At 41.4% G+C, this 21,479-nt stretch overlaps 2 protein-coding genes across 9 annotated transcripts in view; one reads left to right on the plus strand and one right to left on the minus strand.

Annotated features, from left to right (window-relative positions):
• The window catches only part of PTPN1 (protein tyrosine phosphatase non-receptor type 1), a 42,670-nt gene extending 35,906 nt beyond the window's left edge, over positions 1–6,764 (plus strand). For both annotated transcript variants that reach the window (XM_050907278.1, XM_050907279.1), the window contains exons 6-9: positions 1,229–1,438; positions 2,166–2,327; positions 2,985–3,220; positions 5,969–6,764. In XM_050907278.1, coding sequence (XP_050763235.1) covers positions 1,229–1,438; positions 2,166–2,327; positions 2,985–3,220; positions 5,969–6,176 — 816 coding nt within the window. In that variant the 3' untranslated portion in view covers positions 6,177–6,764. The remainder of the gene's footprint in view (positions 1–1,228; positions 1,439–2,165; positions 2,328–2,984; positions 3,221–5,968) is intronic.
• A 3,937-nt stretch (positions 6,765–10,701) lies between these two features.
• Positions 10,702–21,479, minus strand: part of RIPOR3 (RIPOR family member 3) — a 53,105-nt gene continuing 42,327 nt past the window's right edge. For all 7 annotated transcript variants that reach the window (XM_050907273.1, XM_050907277.1, XM_050907276.1 and 4 more), the window contains 10 exons: positions 20,521–21,105; positions 19,214–19,353; positions 18,211–18,343; positions 17,344–17,452; positions 15,981–16,142; positions 15,649–15,807; positions 14,295–14,497; positions 13,940–14,023; positions 12,904–12,994; positions 10,702–11,772 (listed from right to left, as the gene is read on the minus strand). In XM_050907273.1, the coding sequence (XP_050763230.1) occupies positions 11,672–11,772; positions 12,904–12,994; positions 13,940–14,023; positions 14,295–14,497; positions 15,649–15,807; positions 15,981–16,142; positions 17,344–17,452; positions 18,211–18,343; positions 19,214–19,353; positions 20,521–21,105 (1,767 nt within the window). In that variant the 3' untranslated portion in view covers positions 10,702–11,671. The remainder of the gene's footprint in view (positions 11,773–12,903; positions 12,995–13,939; positions 14,024–14,294; positions 14,498–15,648; positions 15,808–15,980; positions 16,143–17,343; positions 17,453–18,210; positions 18,344–19,213; positions 19,354–20,520; positions 21,106–21,479) is intronic.

A 21,479-nucleotide genomic window follows, 5' to 3' on the forward strand; every position in this document is an offset into this window, starting at 1 on the left:
CATCAACAAGATCTTGAAAAAGATGGTCATGAATTTTCTTTTTTTTTTTTTCCTTCCTCCCTTTTGCACAATACCCAAATAAAAGTATACATGCCGTTTCCCACCCTTCCTCTCCTTTTCAACACTGCCCTGTATTAGAGCAGTGAGAGCTAATCTAAAGCTCCTTGGGGAGACTGGCTGAGGAAGAACACCATTAACTTTCACTGAATGCAGGTCACTGAAGATAATGTCTGAGGTCCTCGATGGTGCTGAGCTAGGTGTGTATGTTGTGACATGCTAGCCTGAGTTCTGTTCTGTCCTGGTACTGCTCACTACTGGAAGACACAGTTAACCCTTTGCTCATCTGTTAGCATCATGCACGCTTCATCCTGCCAGGAAACGTGAGACAGCAGATACGAGTTTGACTAAATTATACCCGAGTAAGAATTTAGTTGATGTAGTTGGTGGTGTGTATCAACTATTATGTCTGCCATAGACATGTTTGATGGTTGTAGCTCAGTATTCTAGGAGGATGTGAGCACCAGTGGTTTAGTAGTCTTGGAAGAAAGTTTTCAGGCTGGGAACAAACGTGTAAAGGAACAGCTGTGATAGCGTAAGGGTTTTGTCTGCAGAAAGTGTAAAGGGCTTCTATAATTTGAGGTACTGCATTTTGAGAAATCTTCAAATGACATTCTGTCGTTAGAAATTGAAGGCAGTAGTGCCAGCTGTCTTGTGGCAGTACAAGCATTTGAACTGTACTGAAAAAACTAAACCATGTTATAAATAAGTGAATTTACTTATCCAATTCCCTTTGCTCAAAATGGAGACCTTCACAACAAGAGATAATTATTTGAATTAGTTTCTTAGCTGTGGAGCTGTAGAAGCCGCCTCAGACTGGTGGAACTTTGTCATTTGAATTCAAGTCAGCTGTTCTAAAGATGTACTGGAAGCAGTGTTGTCTGAGTAGCATACAAAGCTGAGCAGGCACACACCTCCATTCCCTATAAATCAGAGTTATTTTCAAAGGAATTAGCTGAAATTTTTCCAAAGACACAAATTTGAAATTGACCTAAAGGTAAAAATGTCTAATGTCTAAAGCTGTGTGTCTAAATATATTAGTGACTATTTGTTAGGAAAATGAACGTGGAATTGTGTTTGCTGATGAGAACATTGTTGTAGGCAACTGTGCTTTGAATACTTCTGACTCATGCGTCCAAGCTAAAAGACTTCTGAAATACTGTTTTTACAGACACAGGAGACGAGAGAGATTCTGCACTTTCATTATACTACGTGGCCTGACTTTGGCGTCCCAGAGTCACCTGCTTCGTTCCTCAATTTCCTGTTCAAAGTGAGAGAGTCTGGCTCACTTAACCCTGAGCACGGACCCGTTGTGGTGCACTGCAGCGCAGGAATTGGGAGATCGGGAACTTTTTGTTTGGTTGATACATGTCTTCTACTGGTAAGAGCTACTTATTCTAGATGATAGGCTATTTCTATAGGTTATTTTGAGGAATGGTTTGTTGTAGGCTTACAAAGAGCTGTGGTATGTTCTGTGAAGTATTGTTGCATGCCGTTTCCCATTATCTTACTCATATTCTGGTTTGGGAGTGTATTCCAAGGCAAATCTTGTTCTTAACCGGCCATTTTTAGGCTGGGGAAGGAAAGTCTCTAGTTTTTAGAGTGATTAGCAAAGATAGGCTTTGCCCCCATGGTTAAGAAAAAAAAAAACACTAGATGTCTGCTAAGTAATAGTGTGATCTATCCTGAAACAATGCGAAATAAATGTAATGTCTTTCCTTTTACAGAGTCAACTTCACCTGTAGGCAGGGGAAATTGTCCTGACTTTAAGATAAAACTGGAGTTCCCTTGGCTTTATTCTGTCACTGTGTGAGAGCAACGAATACAAAGAAGTCAGGCCTAGGTTAAAACGTCCTCCCCGGCCCCCCCCTCCCCCCTTATATTTTCAAAACAAAAAAGACAAAAAGCGGAAAATGTACATTTTGGAGGCCCAGTGTGTTTTCCCCTCTCTGTCTTTTGAGAGACCCAATAAATAGCTGCTGATACCAGTTTTTTATTAGTTTATTAATTCTATAATATGGAGGGTAGTCTGAAGGCCCTACTACAAAATGAGTCATTGTAGTGAATCTCATCAGAGCATAAAGCATGTTTCAAATTTGTATCTTCAGATGGACAAACGGAAAGATCCTTCTTCTGTGGACGTTAAACAGGTTCTCCTAGAAATGAGGAAGTACAGAATGGGACTTATACAGACAGCAGATCAGCTCCGCTTCTCCTACTTAGCTGTTATTGAAGGGGCAAAATTCATTATGGGAGATGCTTCAGTGCAAGTGAGTACTATTGACTGCACGGCCTAATGCAGTGAGCTGCAACTCTGTTTTAATTGTGTGCAAATATGTGGGATGAACAGAATAGAAAGGAACTTTAAATTTCATGCTTGCTTCGGCTTCAATAAATTTTTATCTTATGGGGTTCTTAAATACAATGCTTTACGATCTGTCACAACCTAAAGTGTTGTATATAAGAACCTTCAAAAAAGTACCTGTAGTACAACAGGTGGCATTGTGTACTTTTCAACACTGTAATTGGGGTGTAGACTGGCTGCGTTGGCCTTGTCTTTCATTTCAGATAATAAAAACTTTCTAATATGCCAGAAGTTTAATTATTATGATTAAATCCTATAAGTTTGTTTTATGGTAAGCCGAACTCCAGCAACACAGATTCTATTTTGTGCTAGTTAAATTTTCCAGAAGTAGATTAAAATTTCTTGAATTTATAGGTGTTGTCTTCTGTGTACTGGATGTAGCTTAGGTTTGGAGTTCTTGTGTCCCTCTTTTCTTTCCTTTTTTCCAATGCAAATGAACAGCCACTCTAAGAATAAATGAAAAGGTAGAGTATAAAGACCCTGCCATGTTAAAGTTAAAAGTTATAGCAGCTTACATAAAAGAAACAGAGAAAAGCTTAATAGGGCTTTTCCTTCCCTGAAGGAACAGTGGAAAGAGCTCTCCAATGAAGACCTGGACCCACCACCTGAACATACCCCACCACCTCCCAGACCACCAAAGCGAACCTCAGAAATGCACAACGGAAGGATGCATGAACACACAGAATTCTTTCCTAAACATCAAGTAGTAGAGGAAGAGATTAGATGTTCGGTCAGCACTGTGGAAGAGATGGTTCCAGATGGCAGAGCTCGTTCATCTGTGCCACTGATCACAGACAGGTAATTCATTTAGTTTCCCACTTTTAACTGTCCCAAGAAGACTGTCCAGTTGGCTTACGGCATTGCGAGGCTGTAGGACCTTTGCTCATAAATAGCATTTCATACAGAAGGGCCTGAAGAGACCTTGATCAAGTTAGTGCAATAGTTCCAACCCAAAATGTTGTCAGTAAAGGTCTTATGCTCATGTTCGTTGAACTTCACGCATAAGCTAGGGCCTCTTACGGGATCCTGCTAGAGTAAAAGAAAAAGTGACAGCATAATGACGTGGTTTAGTCTTGATTTACATGCAGTATCCGTTAAGTTACAGAGGAGCTCTTTCACTACTTAGAGGCGGTATTAGTCATGTAGCTGAAAACTAGGCTGACTAGCTTTAGCCACACTTAGAAATGTGAAATTAATTGCAAGCAGAGCTACTTTTGATGAAAGGAGTAGAGGGAGCTCATGAACAGAGAACTCTTCTACCTGTCATTGTAACCTAAACTGTAAGGACTAATAAATGTGCAGAAATGCTGTGTACAGAACAGCGGAGAAGCCAAGGTTCCTGCCTGCTTAACCGCTAGATGTCACTCCTGATTTATGGGAGTGGTGTGGAACTGGTTGAAATCCGCACGCCTTGGTGTTGCTGGCATCCTGCATGTTAACTAGTTTTATTCAGAACAACCAAATGAACGCCGCACAGGACAAAAAAAATTAAAATTAAAAAAACTAAAAATAAAACCCCCTACACCCACCAGGGATAATCAAGGGAAAGTTTAATGTTCCCCCACTAGATGGTCTAACAAGACATCTTCAGCTTCCCATAGGAATATTGGAATAAAATATCAAGTTTTAGTATTGTCCACAGAATTAGAGGCTTTTCAACAGCTGGCAGGCTTGATGTATTTTATTTAGCTGAACCAGTCGGGGAGTGTGTGAATCTGGGAACTGGAGATTAGTGAGATGTGTTTCCAATAGTCTTTCTTCAAAATAAACCTCCTCTTAATTTCACATGGCAGAGAGGCTGACACCATGAGCTGAACCTGTTGTCTCCCTCCAACTTCTGCTGGAGGCAAGGAGATAAAACGGAAGTGTTTCCCCGCTCAACGTGAAACAACATTTTGATCAGGATTTTTCTTAATTCATCGGGGAGATTCTGGAAGTGAAATACTCAAATTCCAAACATCTTTACTAAAAAGAAAGAAAACCTTGGAAATAGGAATAGACACACAGATGGAGGCTTAGCTACAAAAGAAGGAAGTATTGCAATGGTAGCACCTCCCTCTTTCTTCCCTCGGTGACAGTACAGTTCGGTTACCAGAATATTTGCCTGGGATGTGAGATGCCAGCTAATGCTTTCCATGCCTAATGAAGAGCATGGATTTAAAGCTGGTGTCTTGTGTCTTCTCATTAGCTGTATACATCTGAATTTCTCAGTGAATAAATGATTTCCTGGAAATACTTTACAGCTTAGTGAAAGTGAACATAAGACATGTCCAGCTTTAAAGAGCTCAGAGACTCAGATTGATTTCATTTATTAGAGTCCCTTGTCTGAGGTTGGAGTTGAGTCATCCTCTGGAACTGCCCGTCTTCACTGATTGTAGAGGCTGGCTTGGACTAGACATCTACCTTTTACCTTGCTAAAGTTAAATCCTACGTTATGTGATGTTTCAGGTATACTAGGAAAGGCCAGGATTGGAATCCTGAGCTCCCTCATTCCGTACCGGTACTGTTGCTGCAGGATCAGGCCTCCTTTGTGATCATCGCTCTTGTCCTCGTGTCTGGGACAGTGAGTCTGGAAGGGGGGAAAGTGAAACTTGCTAGGCAGGAGGGGGAAGGAGTAAAGAGTAGAGAAGCAGTCTGATGTGAAAGGATGTGGGACAGCGCGAGGCTGGAGGAAACGGAGGGGTGGGAAATAGACACTGCGCTGGCAGAGGTGAGGGAAGAAGCAGCAGAAGTCTTAAGCATGCTGATTTTCCTGCCCAGATACTCTAGTGTCTGGGATGGAAGATTCCTGAGTTCTTCTATACTTAAGCTGTCAGCAGATGTCTAGGAAATCCCCTGGGAAAGCATCTCCCTGCTGGTTACCACCCCACTGGTTCTCACAGCATGGTGATGCTCTGCTTTCTAAATTCAGCTAGAAGAAGTTGTACAGTAGCTATAAAAGTTCCTGCTCAGTTACGAAGCCTCTTTGGGTGTCAGTATACTGCCAACAGGATGGAGGTCTACTATCTAGAAACAAAACCATGTGTAGAGAGTATTAAAGGTGAGATCTTCGGTTCCATCATTAAAAGCCATCGCAATGCATTTAGCCACTCTTTCTAAGTTACGGCTGCACGAGCAAGCACAGTTCCGTCATTTTCTGACTTTTTGGGCGGGTGCTTGATTTTGGAACCTTAATGTTCTCCTGAGCTGGACGTAGGTTTGAGTTGTGCTAGCTTACTACCTGTCTCAGTGCAGGGAGCAGATTTGTGATAAGCAATGGGAGTAGGTGGTGTTTAAAACTAAGTCAGCTTATTCTTTAAAGGGCACAAAATACGCCCAGGCATGGCTTTTGATGACAAGCACTGTTCTAAACCTGTAATTTAATAGCCAGAACTGTAATAAGCAGTGATAGGCTTTGGTTTGTCGTCTGCTGCAGCTCCTGATAGCAAGAGATTTCCAGCTTTGTCTGTGGTGTTCAGTGGGTGAGGCCGTGCGCTCGGAGAGTCTGCATGGCTCCTCTGCTAAGTGGAGAATCCAGGACTGAATATTTATTTCTTTGTTCTTAAGCACTAGTCAAGACACTGAAATTCGGAGGAGAACTGTTGGTGAAAGTCTGCGTCTCTCGCCCCACAAAGAAGAGTCGATGAAGTCAGAAAACTCAGAAGAGGATGATGAGAACGTGATGACAACCTGGAAGCCATTTCTAGTGAATATATGCGTGTTCACTTTCCTCACGGCAGGAGCTTATCTCTGTTACAGGGTGTGTTTTCATTGATGGACATGCCAGCAAGATCGACCCTGCAGAAAACACCAATGATTTGATCGGTTTGTAATAAGCTTCTCTGAAAGAAAGCTGATTGAGGCACGTGAGCCTTGTCTCAGTGGAGGTAGATCTTAGGTTGAAAGGCCGGAACTTTGGTTAGGGCTTAAAGAAAGAATTGATGCACTAGGGTTTTATCTAGCCCTGTGGTCCCAAGAACATAATATTCTAATCTCAGGGCCTTAAAATATTCAGGAGTAAGCAGAGAAAATGCCAAATAGTCTGTTTTCCTTTTTTTTTTTTCTTTTTTTTTTAAACTATATAATAGAATTACAACACATTGTTGTTTTTAGCCTTTTTTAAAAAGCCAGTTCTTCTTTTGTGTTTCAGAAAAACTAGGCACAAGTGAAACTTGCCTGTACTCTCCAAGTGTTGTAACCAAATACATGACTTATATTGACGAGTTCCCAAAAAAAGAGAAAGAAACCCACATACCTGAAGAATGTAAACTTTTTGGAAGGGAGGGCGTTGGGAGAGGGGTGTTTGTGGTTGTTGTTTTGTTTTTTTTAACTTGCTTCATCATTAAAGACTGAGTTGTGGGCAGTGCCTGTGGTATTGATATATTTAATCTTGGCATAACTGTTCTTAAAGAGCTTATTGTTTTACATGTGTTTATAGAAACAGGCTTCTGCATTTGCTCAGGGTATCCCAACATGTCAAGCTCTTTTTTTTTTTTTTCCCCCCCTTTTTTTTCCTTTTTTTTTTTTAAATGGTGTATCTCCTCGTTGACTTTTGTTGCACTCTACTTGCACATATGCCTATTTACATTGCACCATCCTTTGTAAAGCTGTTTTTACTTTTATATTCTGGGTTAGGAGAGGTTGAGGGGAGGGAGAGAAACAGGAAGGGAAATTCAACCAAAACGTGTCCACCAGCATTTTGCAGCTGTGCAGCTGGCATTCAGAAGGACCAGTTCTTAAACCTCGTCATTTGGAATGTAAAATGCAGTTTCACTCTACATCTGCTCCATAAGGAATAGCATGCTTCCTGCAAGGGCCGGAGAGGTAACGTACTCGGCAGCATTGCAGACAACGAACAGGAAAGCATTTCAATAAATCCAGAGCAATTAATGCTGTGGCAGCTTCCTTAAGACATAAAAAGTTCAACAGAAGACATGTTGGTCTGTGAACGTCTCAGTTGGCTTATGATGCAAGCGTTTGTGTGTTCTGCTTTTTTAAAGCAAAGACTTAAAATACTGGCTTTAGTTTGGCTTGAAGATACGCTCTTCAGTAATTATCGGACATAGCGGTGTAAGAGGGTACGTCTTGCACCTCTGCAGACAGGGTTCTTGCTATCCCGAGGTAAGCTAGGCGAGATGGCTGGGTTTGCCCTATGCCACGCTGTGTCTGTATTGGTTCGCTCAGTCGGCGGGCCTGTTCCGCGGGCCCAGGGCTTGAGTAACGTCAAGTGCTTGTAAATAAGGATTTGGGTGCATTGGTAGAACTGTGACTGGACGTCGGCATTGCACTAAGCAGTCTTAGTCAATGCTGTTCCTCTTGTTAGTACCAAATTATTAATAGTTTAAACAATAATAGCAAAGATTTCTTTGCTCGTGTCATGGCACGGAGGATAGGAGTAAACTCGCTACTGAAAGTTGTAGTGATTGAAAGGAAACCATGACAGCTGATTTGCAACAGTGTTACTAATCAGTTCTTTTTATTTTTAAAGTCTTTTTAGATTTATAGCACTTAACCACCACTCTCAGTGCAGACATCGCTATGGAGGATCTTATGTAAGTCTCTCTCCACTCCATATTTATTTTTGCAAAGCTGTCTGTAGGTGTAGCTCTTTTCCTGCAGTGAATAAGTTGGTGAACTGGGCGGGGGGGGCGGGCAGGGAGTTATTTCTATTTTGTGTTTTGTTAAGCTTGCATCAAGGGCTTTTCAAAAGTACAATAATAAATCCTCAGGTAGTACTGGGAATCAATACTTTACCTGTGAGACTGTTGGTCAGACCAGTACTTGAAAGGAGGAATGTTGTAATCAGTCAGTATTTAGTTATATTATTGGAAACATGAAAAATGAGTATAGAAAAATGGTAATATATAATGGCTCATCTGTGTATTTAAGATACAGTATGTGATTGCTTTGTCCCCACTATTCTCTCCGTCATCTGGTAGAATATTGTTCTAAGGCAACATTTGTACCCCATTTGTATTGAAATGCATGTGAAGTCTTCTAGTGTCCTGATTAAATACCATGTGCTTGAAAGGTGAAAGAACTTATATTTCTGCTTACTGATGTGCCCAAATTATATTTGCATGAACTGATCATTAAGTGGCTGTGGTTCAAAGGGTGTTGCTGAAAGTATCTCCGTTCAGCGATAGACTGATTTGGTGTTTATCAGATAACATGTACTCGCCTAATACTTGGCATGACTTCCTATTGAATTTCTGCGTACTCAGTGTAACCCGGTTGTTTAGCATGGTTCACTTCAGCTGAGTAAGTATAGTACAGACATTCCAGAGAGTTTAGTAAGCCATATTCACACCTCACCTCTGGTCACTCGAGGCAAGCAATAGCTCGACGATTTCAGGGTATGACTTGCTGTGCCGCCTTCAAAGCTGCGCTGGAGGAGGGAGAGGAAAGCCTCTTCTGCCAGATCGCAGTAGCGTGCTTTGATCGGCAGAAATACAGGCTCCTGAAGCGGTGGCCCATTTCAAAACAAAGAAACAAAAACCACCTCCATACTGTTCCCAAGAGGGAATATCTTAAATGTTAGGCTTGACAGGAAAGCAAAGCATCCTTCCTTTGAATCCAGAATAATTCACTTGCAGATTGATTATTCTAACAAGAGAGACGTTCTGCAGATGATAAAAAAGCTTTGAACATCCCCCTTTCTGCCCCCGTATTTTGCCGTTTCTTTCATCTGTTCCAAATCCAGACCTTCCACTGTCCCGGGATAGGCAGCGGAACAGCCCACAAGCCCAGTGAGGTGTGTATAAGGCTTATAATACATTTTTGTTTTGATGTCCTGTATATGTATGTAGTAGTTTGGGTGTGTATATACAGTAGCGTTTCAAAGTGGGTGTATTGGTTAACCTATTCTTGGAAAATGGACAAACATCCATGTTAAACTTGTTAGAAAGTTAGTGAGCTGCTCTGCTATATGCCTTAAGCAAATATTTACTCATCAGGTCTTTCTTTTTTACAGATTGCCATAGAATAAACTTTTTTAAAAAAATAAAAAAACAAAAAAGCTAAATGTTTTGGTATAATACATTTTCAGGTATCTTGTCTTTTGTGTAAGGCGCTGCAAAGACCTCACAGGTTATAGTAAAATTGTACAGTTTTTCAATTTCCCATACAACTTTTCAGTTCTCATTTTAGTTGTAACAATAAAATTCTTTTTTTAAAGAACGTACATGAGAGTCTTATTGCTTCCTGTCTTCTCAGGGCTGGAGCTGCTGGCTCCTGGTTTGAACCACTTGCAAATCAGGGCTAGCATGATATTTGGTGGGGTTTTTTTGTAGAGGAAAGTGATTTAAATGTTACTGTAAGACCTTACTTGTAGGTCAGAGCTCCAGTAAAAGAGTAGTGAAGTGAGTATCCTGCGTCTGTCCCTGACACATACATCTCCCTCCTCTAGTCTTTCACTTTGTACAGTGAAATTTTAACTACCTTGGCTCAAGAATCAATGATGTAATATAAAGAGTGTAGTAACTCTCAAGCACAAGTGGCTTTTTGCAAGAGTTTCAGTTGTGCCTTAACACAAAGCAGCGTTTGGTAGGGATATGGTAGCATACCTGTTGTTACAGCAGCCACAGCCGTCCAATTTCCATGTTGTTTGGATTAAAGTATTGACCTTTGTGTTTATATTTTTAAGAAAAGTTACAAATGGAGGAGAGGTGCTTGAAAAGAGAATTTCCAGGAGTTTCATAAAGGGGTATGAAAAGAGCTGTGGTGAGTTTTCATGCAGCGCCCCTCAGAAACGGGCAGCACCTTACTGTTGGGGTTTAAAGCCTAGCTCAGGCAGAAAGCTGAGCGGGCTGCCCTGTCTCTTACACAGCACCAGCTGTTTCCCTTTCCTCTTCTAGTGAAGGGGAAGAGTAAGGGAGAGAGGCCTGGGGAAGTCACCAAAGCAGAACAACTTCTTTCCCCTGCTTTGAAATAAATCTGTAAGTTAAAAGCAGAGTTACAGCACAGAAGCAGGCCATTAAGTTTTACTTTGCAACAGAACAGCATGACCTAAACACCACGGTCCTGCTATTCAGAGCTCGTCAGGGAAGACTTCAGCTGGATAAGCGAGCTGCACATTTCCAAACCAAACGCCAGCAGCAGAACAGTAGCTCAGCCTGTTTCAACAGTACCAACCTGAACCTTTCACAGACGGCGTACAGAAGCGGGCGCACGACATACCTACGTACTGCATGTCAGGCTAAGATTGTGTCAATGAAGTGTCTTCATTCCCTTTGGGGGTTCAGTGCCGTATACCTGTCCACAATGCTGCAAGCACATCAGTATGACGCACCTGCAGGAACTTGTCTCAAATGTTTTATTAGAATTTTAGAAAACAGTATGAAATCAACAAATAAATACTGAATAGAAAAGTAATATATATAAAAAAAAAAAATATATACACACAAGCCAACCCCTTTCAAGTATTTTACCTGAAGCCAGGCTTCTCTTTATGGCTACCCTCCACTAAGCTACCTAAGTGTTAAGGAGCCTGACACTGGGTGTATGATTACAAGAAGTCTTGATCTATGACTAAATGAATAAGTTTAAAAAACAAACCAACCAACCAGCTTCTACAGAGCTGTCCATGTCAGTCAGACCTGCACATGGCAAATACAATACGTACCTTCCTGTTGTAAACTGCTGAGGACATACACTCAGTACATAACCTTGTCAGTCCTTGCTTGAACCTGTCCTAAGTTGCAACGATTATGAAGAAATTGGCTTTTGAAGTAACACGCTTTCCTTCTGCAACTAAATTGTACAAGAAAAGGAAACCAAGCAATGCCGCTAGCTTTTTTCTAATGTATATGGTAGTTGATGTAAGAAGTGATCTGTTGTCTTGCTAGTTTCTAGATGGACTGTTGGAGAGCGATCACTTCTCTCCTCTTTGAGGAATGCCAAATTAACAAAATACCTTATGGAAAAATAGATCACACGTGACTTACAGTTTGAGCAGGGGCAGATAATTCCAGCGAGATGGGGATTTTAACTCAAGTGACAACCTGGTTCCATATTCTAAGAGATGCTAGTTTTTATTCATCCAGCACTTGGTATTTCATCCTGTGCTGAGAGACAGTGAGAAAGGTATTCCAGGCTACTTGGTGTAAAAGTGTAGACTGTGAACTCTTCCCCCTTTGGAAATAAACCTGCGTTCTGTCAGTATGCAGCATGTAGATAGCAGGGCATAAGTAAACCAGACACTGATAAACAAAACCAAACCCTCATATGTGGCTGTGAGGACAGTATGAGTCAACTCCTCACGTTCCACTACTAAAATACTGTGATTTCAATTTCAGCCTCTTGTTGTACAGTTTCTCTTAATTCACAGCAAATCCTGTCCATTTTCTCAAAGGCTTGCCGTCCCTTTTCACCTATGGAGAAAGAGAAAATATATCCATGCTGAGGAAGAGAAAGCAGTTAGAAACACCCTGAGAAATGCGATACTCTAGAAATACTTCTGTTGTGACCTTGTTCGGAACTAACAAGAACACTCAGTAGTGACAAACACATCTCTAAGGGAATAGTTTTCCAAAAACTGCTAGAAGCCACCATGGAAAATCAGGCCTTCTGTAAACATTTCCACATGAGTAACGATTTGGAGCACCACAGTTGGAAAACTTGTTTTGTAGTACATGGGAATCTGAGCGTTTCTGTGAAGGAAGTCTGGAGATCCCCAGAACTAAGCGTGAATCGAAGTGGTTTTAGGAAGAACAGACCAGGGAAATTACGGTCTCCCAGATAAACTGGACATCCTCTCTAGCAGCTGTGCATTTAAGATATTGAGCCTAGGCAATTCTCCTGTGCCCTCAGCGGAAGTCCAATACTAGACAGCAAACCGGGAACACTGACATCTCATTAGCGGCTCAATTCCACTGTAGATCTACTGAATTCAGGTGAAATAACAGGTAATGAACCAGCATAAAACCATTTGGTTTGTACTCTACCCCTCCAGTATTCAGAGTGGAACCATTTGAAGAAGAATACGAACACCAAAATTAGAGGTAACCAGTCAGTTTGTAGGTGGCTAGAAAAGATTACCGGTCCGAAGAGGCGGCTGTTGTTGTGATACATAAAAGATCTTTAAATCAGCTTAGCTAATCTCAGAGCTAGAAGAGGCTTTACTGTGATCTGCCAGGTTCAAATGTCCTTTCTACAAAATCTAGGAGGAGAAAATTGCTGATGCCAGTACTACTATTAAGAAGTACGCCGGCAGTGCTCTCAGCACTTTCAGTGCTTTTCTGCCAACGTTTTCAAAAGTTCCGTGGTCCTTAAGGCACTTTATGCTACAGAAATCTCCTTGGTCTGGGTTCTACAAACTTTCATGGGAGCCTTTGGTTACTACATGTGATACAAAGTTTATCTCAATGGTATGAAATAGTTGTTCGTGAAAGATTTCCATTGTCCTAGCTGTGTTCAGGCTGAACTTCAGGCCTGTTCTGGTTCTGCACTATTTCACATTATTTTTTCAGAATCTATATCTGAAGGTTGTACAAAGGGCTTACCAAAGGACAGCATTGTTTCCCTGGCTGCATTCCTAACTTCCTCTGTTTCAGATTGGCAGAGGTGGGCGACCCGCTCAATACTCTCAACACCCTGTTTGAGAAAAGAAAAATTTGCAACAGTAGCTTTTTAATGAGCATTTTTTGCAAGGTAAACACATACACACCAACTCCCATCTCTTCTTGTGTCTGAATTCTACTGTGACCTTTCTTTTCTCCCCCAACATATCAGCTTGCAGTTAATTTTTCTGAGCATGATCTCACCTCTGCTACTTTCTCTCCTGTTTTAGGGCATGAAAAAGTGTAGAAGTCCTAGGGTACAGGTCACCGCTGCAGTACCATTAAATTAGCGTAAACCAATCAGGACCTTCACTGAAAGAGTTAATGCAGGTTGTGCAACGGCAACAGTTGCTTTGCAAGTCCGACTTTGAGAGTAAGACTCTGATTTCTTGGGCCTATCTTGTGACCACATGTTTGTGGAAACTACTTACAATAATCCCTTGTGTGCAAACTGACATTAATTACAGACTTGTGGCTGTTGGAAAGCTTTAAATCTGCTCTGACAGTTTCTTATAATAGCAATGCAAATATTACTTTTATTTTCTGACTATAATCAGCTATTGCTCAACAAAGATGAACAGATTTAACTTTATGTTTCTATAGTTAAAGCTGACCATATATATAGCTGACTGTTGCTCATTTTTCTACGTGCTAGATGTCCCCCAGTCAGACAGTGTCTGTTGTCCTTCACCACTGACAATATTGTAGAAGTTGGAAAACACCCTTTCTGCCATGGTACTGTGCCTGCCAGATCAAACTGAGACGCTCCAGGATGCCTGCAGCTCCCTCTGCCTGCTGCCTTTTGAATAATAGCATTAATCATTTGGAACTTTGGCAGCCAAAGAATTCCGTAGTTCCAAATACAAGGAAGCTGAAAAAGTAACCCTACCAGCTTAAAAAAAAAGCTGGATAGATACACTTTTGCATCTAGCAATTTTGGCCAGACACGCACAGCAGAAGTAGAGCTGTAAATACTTACTCTGAGGTTTTTAAGGGCCAAACATGCAGCTTGCTGAAGTCTTGCATCACAGTCAGTTAAAACATCAGTGTAAAAAAAGAGAGCCTAAATGAAAAGAGAAGGAAAAAAACCAGAAGAAAGGCTTTATAAACTTAAGCGTAATCAAGCACTCAAATTCAGACTGACATTAGCGCTGGTTTACCTGTCTTAAATTGAATACAGGGTATAGACAAATCACTTGAGCACTGATGTAGTTTAGGTTCCAGTTAATAGATTAACGAAGTGCGGAGAGGACAATAGTGCTATTCTGGGATAAAACAAGTTCCATGTATTTCAGCACCTATTTAGAAAAGCCGGTAAGAACTGCAGTCTCTACCTTTTCCCTGAAGTTCTTGTTTGCTGCGGCACGGGAGAGGCAGGATGTGGCCGCTTTGCTGACGCGGTGGTTGTCGTCTAGCTGTAAAATCCCAAGTAGCCGTAAAGTCTGTGGTAGAGGCTGGAGTTTGTTCAGTCGCTTTCCTTTCAATTTTTTAAGAGTCTTCAGCCGTCCGGGGCATTGTAGCTCCTCAATTAGCATTACTGCAAGTGAGAGGACTCAGCTTCACTAACTGACAAATGAAGACATTATCAAGAGAAGACAAACTCCTCTCTCATTCAGTCTCCTTCAGCCCCATGTAGTTATTCACATGGCTGATAAGCAAGCCAAGCACTACCGGAAGCAAATCAGGACAACTGCCCCTTTGACCATCCTGTCTTCTTTCCCTGTCATTGTTTCATTTCCTCCTATGCCAAGACCATCTGACGAACGGAGCAGAGATGATTATTTCACAACATCAGTTCACAGGGTGCAGCGAAGCCCTGGTCCTTCTAGGACCCGGGTGCACTGAGTACAACATGTAGTGCAAAAGAACTCCTGCACCTTGGGACATTAGGACAAGCGGAGTAGTCCTAAAATAAGGAAGATGCGATCAAGCAAAATACTTTTAAACATCTCTGAAAGATCTTGCTGTACTAGTCAAAGAGCAAACCCTCTATATTAAAAAAAAAAAAAAAAAAAAAAAAAAAAGAAATCAGGCATTGGATTGACAGTTTCAATTTGAAGAATATTCCAGGTCTTTTTCAGTGACTAGCAATGCACAAGTTCTCAGCTCCCCACCAGATGAGTCATCTGCATCAAAATAAGACTAAAGATGCAGCCAATATCAGGACTATTTTTAAAATCATTCTTTTCTGATACAGACTAAGTTTTAAAGTACTTTCATATGTTGGACTAGGCTGCAGCGAGATACTGGCTACCTTGTGCTAGAAAACGCACGTTAGTAACCTCTGAAATTTTATTGCTATTATCTGTGTCTGATTACAGCTGCAATAGTCACACAAAGCTACAGACATTTACTCCTTACAGTCCTTGAATCTAGCTGTAGATCGCTGCCAACTTTGTTCCTGCTTTAACTTCAGAATATCACAGAACTCACTTTTTAAGGCACTTAAGATAAACCCATCCTTCACACCTCTGTTTTGTTTCTACCCAGTTAGATTTGGGAGTCAAGCATGTCTTTCCTGTTCTAATTAGAATTGCACGGTCATAAGGGGAATTAAAATGGAAACAAATTGTCAGTGCAGTGGTTGGGCTGTTTTCTGCTCTGAAAGTCTATCTTGAGCAGTAACCTGGAGAGCAACAGCCAGCTCAGCTTGTGAGTTCAAGCGAAGGAGCCAAGCACTGCCATTACCTTCTTTAGCAAGTTTTCCCAAGTGTTTCTCCAGGCTGGTAACGTGGTGTTTCTCCAGGTAGCTATAAAATTGGAATAAAGTAACCGGTTCTGTCTGGAGGTACAGAGAGGGGAGCAACCCGTCACAGGTGATGATCTGCTCTAGCAACCTCTGCAATACTGAACGTAACACGGAAAAGAACAAATGAGAAAATGAAAGGCTGGTTAGATGTAAGCTGCTTAAAACAAGAAAGTACGAGTTTTAGTTTATTTTTAAAGTGCACAAGGACAATTTTTAGCTGTGACATAAAATGAAACCAGAGGGGCCTTGTGTTCAAGGAACAGACTGCTACCTGCTTCTAATTGACCGGGGTATTTTTCCTTCACTTTGAGCGTCAGTGTGTATTTTAGTGCACGACGGAATCTTTCTGCTGAAGCAAACAAGATGCTGCCAGGCTCTGCAAGATCACTCCACATTTTCAGATAGTGCTTCTTCTTTTTAGTCTTCTGAATAACTGAAAAATCACATTTTAGAAAGTCAGTGAGCTCTAACAGATTTTGGTTTTTACATGAGAAGTTAGGCACCAGATGGCATATCTAGACATGTGTCAGCAGAACTTGTATTTGTGTTACATAGACGGCTTTGTTCAAAGCTGGAGATTTGCTGCCAGTATTTTAACATCTGCAAGCATTGATTTCACCAAGCTGGGGTTGAGTTCCTAAACCGTCATTATGAGACCTGAATGAGATGCCTAGCAGCTCTCCTGCCTCTCGTTATTCATTTTATCCCAGCATCTGAGTCAAGTTTCGTAAGAATTTTCTGTGAGTTTAACTGTTTCCACTTCTACCAGCAAGAGATGTGCCATTTTCAAGCATTTTAGAGGTCCTCTCTGCCGTACCTTCACAAGTGAAGAACTCTCAGCCTCAGTGCATAGGCTGAGGCAGGCCTTCTTTCATCAAACACTTCAGAAGAGCACTTGAAGCAATACCCTGTGGTTTCTCACTATCATTTAAACCCTATCATTTCTCACTCTTACCTACAGAGATGTTGGATTTGTTCTGCATTTAAGACTCCTACACTTTCCTCATCATGTTGTGCCAAAGGCCCTTTGGAGCCTGGCTCCAGGGAACAGTTTATTCTCACATCCTTCAGGATAAAATCTGTCAGCAAATGCTTCCAACTAAAATTTGCATTCTTGCCACTACATTTGCCAAGATGAGAACAAAAGCCTTCGAAGTCTCCCATTGTGCCTTCATCATTTTGTCATAGCCAACAGTCAATGGAAGAATTTAGTAGGGGGAGGGCCTGCGATGGGAAAAATTGCACACCAAGCTTTTCTTGCAAATGTGTACAGAAGTTGGGCTGTTCGCTCACTAAGTAAAAGCATAGATACAAACAAGGGTTTTAAGGCTATTCTGCTGTTCTTTGACTGCAAACTCCATCATCTATAACATCCCTGTTTCTAAGACATACCAGTTCAGCTACTATTTGTTTGAGCCAAACTTTTTCAAATCTTTTCCTTCCTTGCAGGAGAAAAAAACCAAACAAATGATGAGCCCTATTTTTTCTAAGAATCTAGATATAAGAGCTGTTTTAATTATGTGAATGTTTGTAAGGAATTTAGAATGAAACCCTGATGTGTCTGAGGAAGCTCAAGCAGAGTTACCTGTACCTCTCACATCTCTGGCATGCCTTGGAATAATGCAGTTACTCACTTTCTTCAACAGACATATCCAAGACATCCCCCAGGACTCGCGTCTGCTCTGATACTTCTTCCAAAATGCTCTCCTGGACAACCGGGGCTACATTTGGTGACTTCAGTTTCTGAAATGCAACATGCTTATCTTAGTAGCTGAAACAAAGGCCGTATCAAGCTCAAGATGAACGAGGATTTGTTTCTTAGAATCAAACTTCTAAAATCTGTGAGAAGACACACCAGCTGCTCTCAAAAGGCCTCTTTTCCCACCACAGCAAGGACAGGTCACTTCTGAGTGCAAAGCTGCTCAGCAGAACAGGATGAGTAAATCACATGATGCTGGGACAGGCTGTCCAGCATTTGACATTCTTCTCTGCCCCTGTCCATTGACCATTGTGTAGCAGATAAATACTAATAGTTACACTGTCGTCTGCTGCCCATCCTCATCAGAGGTAATACTTTGAGGATGATAATGTGCTTGAGCACTATAACCAAAGTTAATTGAGGAATGAGGTCTCAAGGGGACGTAAAAGTTCTTTCTTGCCCTACATGCTACCAGTTTCTTTCTAGTAGTAGCAGTTTTTCATTCATTAAAAAATTGATCACTTGTTATCGATACACAATTCAACCCAAATCTGTCCTACTGCATTAGCAGCCTGCTTTGGGCACAAAGATATTACTTAGAGCTTCAGCAAAACCCAGAGGCTGAAAAAAAAGCAGCAGAGTTTTGGATATGTTCTGTGCATACACATGTATGCACTGCATTTTTTGGACTCAATTTCTATTCTGAGTGTTTCTGCTTTAATAAAAAACTTATTCACTTTTGTCTGTAATCAGAAGCAACAATTACAACCAGTGCCCTGGAAACCCATAGGCTATTCCTTACCTGCAAAAGACCTTTGCACAGCTTCAGATGAGTTATCAAAAGTGCATCTAAGTTGTCATCGCCAGTAGTTACATCTCTTGTTTCTGTTCTCATGTCACAGCTCAGGGACTGAAGCGTGTTGTCATTGTACGTGCTGTTGAGATGAGGGGAAGAAAAAAAAAAAAAAAAAAAAGAGTTAAAACTCTCATCACTAAATAAATATGACGATGTGCAGTCTCAATAGTAGCCTTCAAGCAAGTTGCAGAAGTACAAACCAGGTGGCATTTAACAGATAATGGCATTTTTCATTGCATTTATAACACTTCTTAAAAACACGAGGACTTTATTTCTAAAACTCATTCCAGGACAGTAATACCAGATCAGTCGATCCCACAAAATCTCATTTTGGAGAATCAATACCAGTAAAAGATACTTTCAGATAATGTGAATCGAGCTGCTGGCTCATTTGCAGCGGGTGAACTGCAAAAGCAGCGCGTATAACAGGCAAATCCCTTGGTGTTCTCCCAACTCAGTGATACTGGGAGTGTAGTAAGTCTCCCAGGATCAGGCTCATAGCTCTGGAACGTAAGTTTCAGTGCTATGCAACTTGCAAAACGCAACACTGAATTCAAAAGAAAGAACAGGTAGAAGAGCTCTGTACGTTACTCGTAGCTCTCTCCCTCGCTAGTGCAGAACTGTTCAGCACCATCCTGATAAGCCCATTTCCTGCAGTCTGTTTCCAGCAGTCCCACATGTTAGGCCTTCCGTCACATCCTGCGGGTGTCATTCTGCAGTGTTTTCCCTAAGTTCAGTTCAAGTTTCCTGCCACTTCAATCTGGTAGGTACTCTGAATTATGAATCTTGGCGTATTCAAAAAATTGGGTTCTATCTTGGATGTTCATACAAACAGCAGCTCTGCACAATCGTTACGTAGGCAAGTACAGTGTATCGGTAAGCGTTCCTGGGATCAGCCCTCCTTACCCCTTTCCCTTGTCCCCTATAATGAAGAGCTGCAGATACATACCTGATACTGGCTGTTCTTATGCTTCCAAATAATGAAAGCTCATCAGCACTACAGTCAGCGTTTAAAAAGTCAAAACTTTCCAGTACTGTCTCCACCATTAAACTTTCCATAGATGAATGTTTGTGATGAAGTGTCTTTAGCTGTTGATAGAACGGAAGGAAAAACATTTTTATTTGTAGTTATCAAGCCATTTTGCATGAGCTCTTTGCTGTTTTTTCAAATCACTCAATAACAAATCAGTTTGCTTTTCTGATTTCATTCTTAACACTTCAGGAAAGTTAGCTCTTGGCACAGCACTCTGATCCCAAAATAATGTTGCTAATTAAATTCAAAATATGCTTCAATATTTTAATCTGTCTGTATTCCTCTTTGAATTTCCATGCCTGTTAAGGTTGGTATGAGAGCTGATTTTCTCTGCATCTTCTGCCATTAGTGCAATTTTCACTTATTCCCTGTTTCAGATCTAGAAGTAGCAATCTTAGGAGTCTGTTGCATTCCAGCATAGTATCCAAGAACTTTGATATCAATAGCGGATTTCATGGGGCCACTAACTTTCTCCCCCTTGGAAAGACTGCTTGGAGAGCACTTGGTTTGTTTTTTTCTAATTTCTGTTTTTAAAGTGGTTGCACTGGAATAGGAAGTCAGTGCAGTTTTGTTAACATCATTTATGATTCCAGACCTTAGATGAAATCTTACAGTATCTTATCTCCAAGTCTGCACACTGGCCCCATGTACTACAATGCTACCAAATTTGCAATATAACCCACTGCTTGCAGAAAGCTCTTCTCCAGGACCTTTCCTCTAAAGAAAGAGGTGTTTTCAGCATCATACGACTTGTCAGACAGACTGAACTGCCTGCAAAAGCTAGGTGATCCTGGAGAAACATTAGGTTTGATGAACTGATGCAGTCATCTCAAGGTATACTAAATCTGAAAAACATCAAAAAAAATTAGAAGCAAACCAAAATGCAGAGGCTCTGACATACAGTTCAGATTCTGCCTAGCCCAGACTAGCTTCCACTTTGACTGCATGCAGTTTCTTAACTTCTTTTTCCAGACTATTGATCTGCGCGCAGCATTTGAAGGCTGTCTCTGAGAGATGCTGTGCAACTTAGTGCTCCTGTGTAGTTAGCTCTCAAGGCTGCCTTTTCTGAGTAGCGCCTGACCTCTGGTGGCCAAACTTACTTTTGGGGAACATGCCATCGATACATCATTAAATCAAATCCACCACAGGGTCATAGAACTTCTACAGTTTTAGGAGTAACAGTGGAAGCTGCACCATCTACCAAGAGTAAAACACCACCATACCTTTAATTTATCCCTCAGAGATGAAACCTGGTATTCCAATTTCTCCAGCTGGGCTCGCCCCACATCATGTAATTTCACCAAATTTAACACTTCTTGGAGAGTCTTATCAATTGACTTTGTATGTCCATCTAGTTTTAGGTCATTTGCAGCATTCAAGCTTTTCTGGCTAACGTCTTCTTGCTCTGTCAGACGGCGATTTCTGGTCTGGTTGAAAGAATCTCTACTACCTTTGTGACGATTCAGGAAACTAGATGGGTTATTTGGAAATCCATCCACACATGGAGTCTTCTTCAGGATATCTAGAGTTGTGTGATTCGGAAAAGGATGCTGTCGCTCTTCTGCACAAGTCTCTTGAATAATCACCAATGGCAACGTCCTATGGTCTAGAGCTGGAGTTGTATTTCTGGATTCTGTCCCTTTCTGATCCTCAGAGCTGAACGAGTCTGCCTCACTTGTCTCTGCAGGATTGTGAGGCTTGCTCCTCCCATGTACATCAAAATCACAGGCAGCCAAGTAGCTCAGTATGCTGGGAGGCTGAGCTTCATCACTTACATCCCCTTGGTTCTGCCTTTGTTGCAAAACAGACTGCAGCAAATAGATTCGTAAGTGAGCACATATACAATTGAAAAGCGTGAGATACCGCCTAAGACAGAGAACTATGGTTTCCTGTTCTTGGAAACATACGCACCCAAACTGACCAAAACCACAGGGCTCTTTGCACAAGGGAGCCAGGCCAGCACAGACTGGACAAAAGAAACTCTTGAAACAAAGTACTAAGAGCCTACTGGATGAGCTAAGTGGAGCAGTAGTAACTGTGCTTTAGATCTTTCAGATGAAAGTTACCAAGACAGCTAAAAAATTGCTCCTGGAAAAAGAACCTTGCCAAGCAGCTTTCGTGTCACATCAGCTCAGGACAGGATGTGAATGTAGTGGTCAGAGGAAATGTTCATTTTGAAGAG

Source organism: Gymnogyps californianus, chromosome 17 (genome assembly GCF_018139145.2).
Source record: "Gymnogyps californianus isolate 813 chromosome 17, ASM1813914v2, whole genome shotgun sequence".
Classification (NCBI taxonomy): domain Eukaryota; kingdom Metazoa; phylum Chordata; class Aves; order Accipitriformes; family Cathartidae; genus Gymnogyps; species Gymnogyps californianus.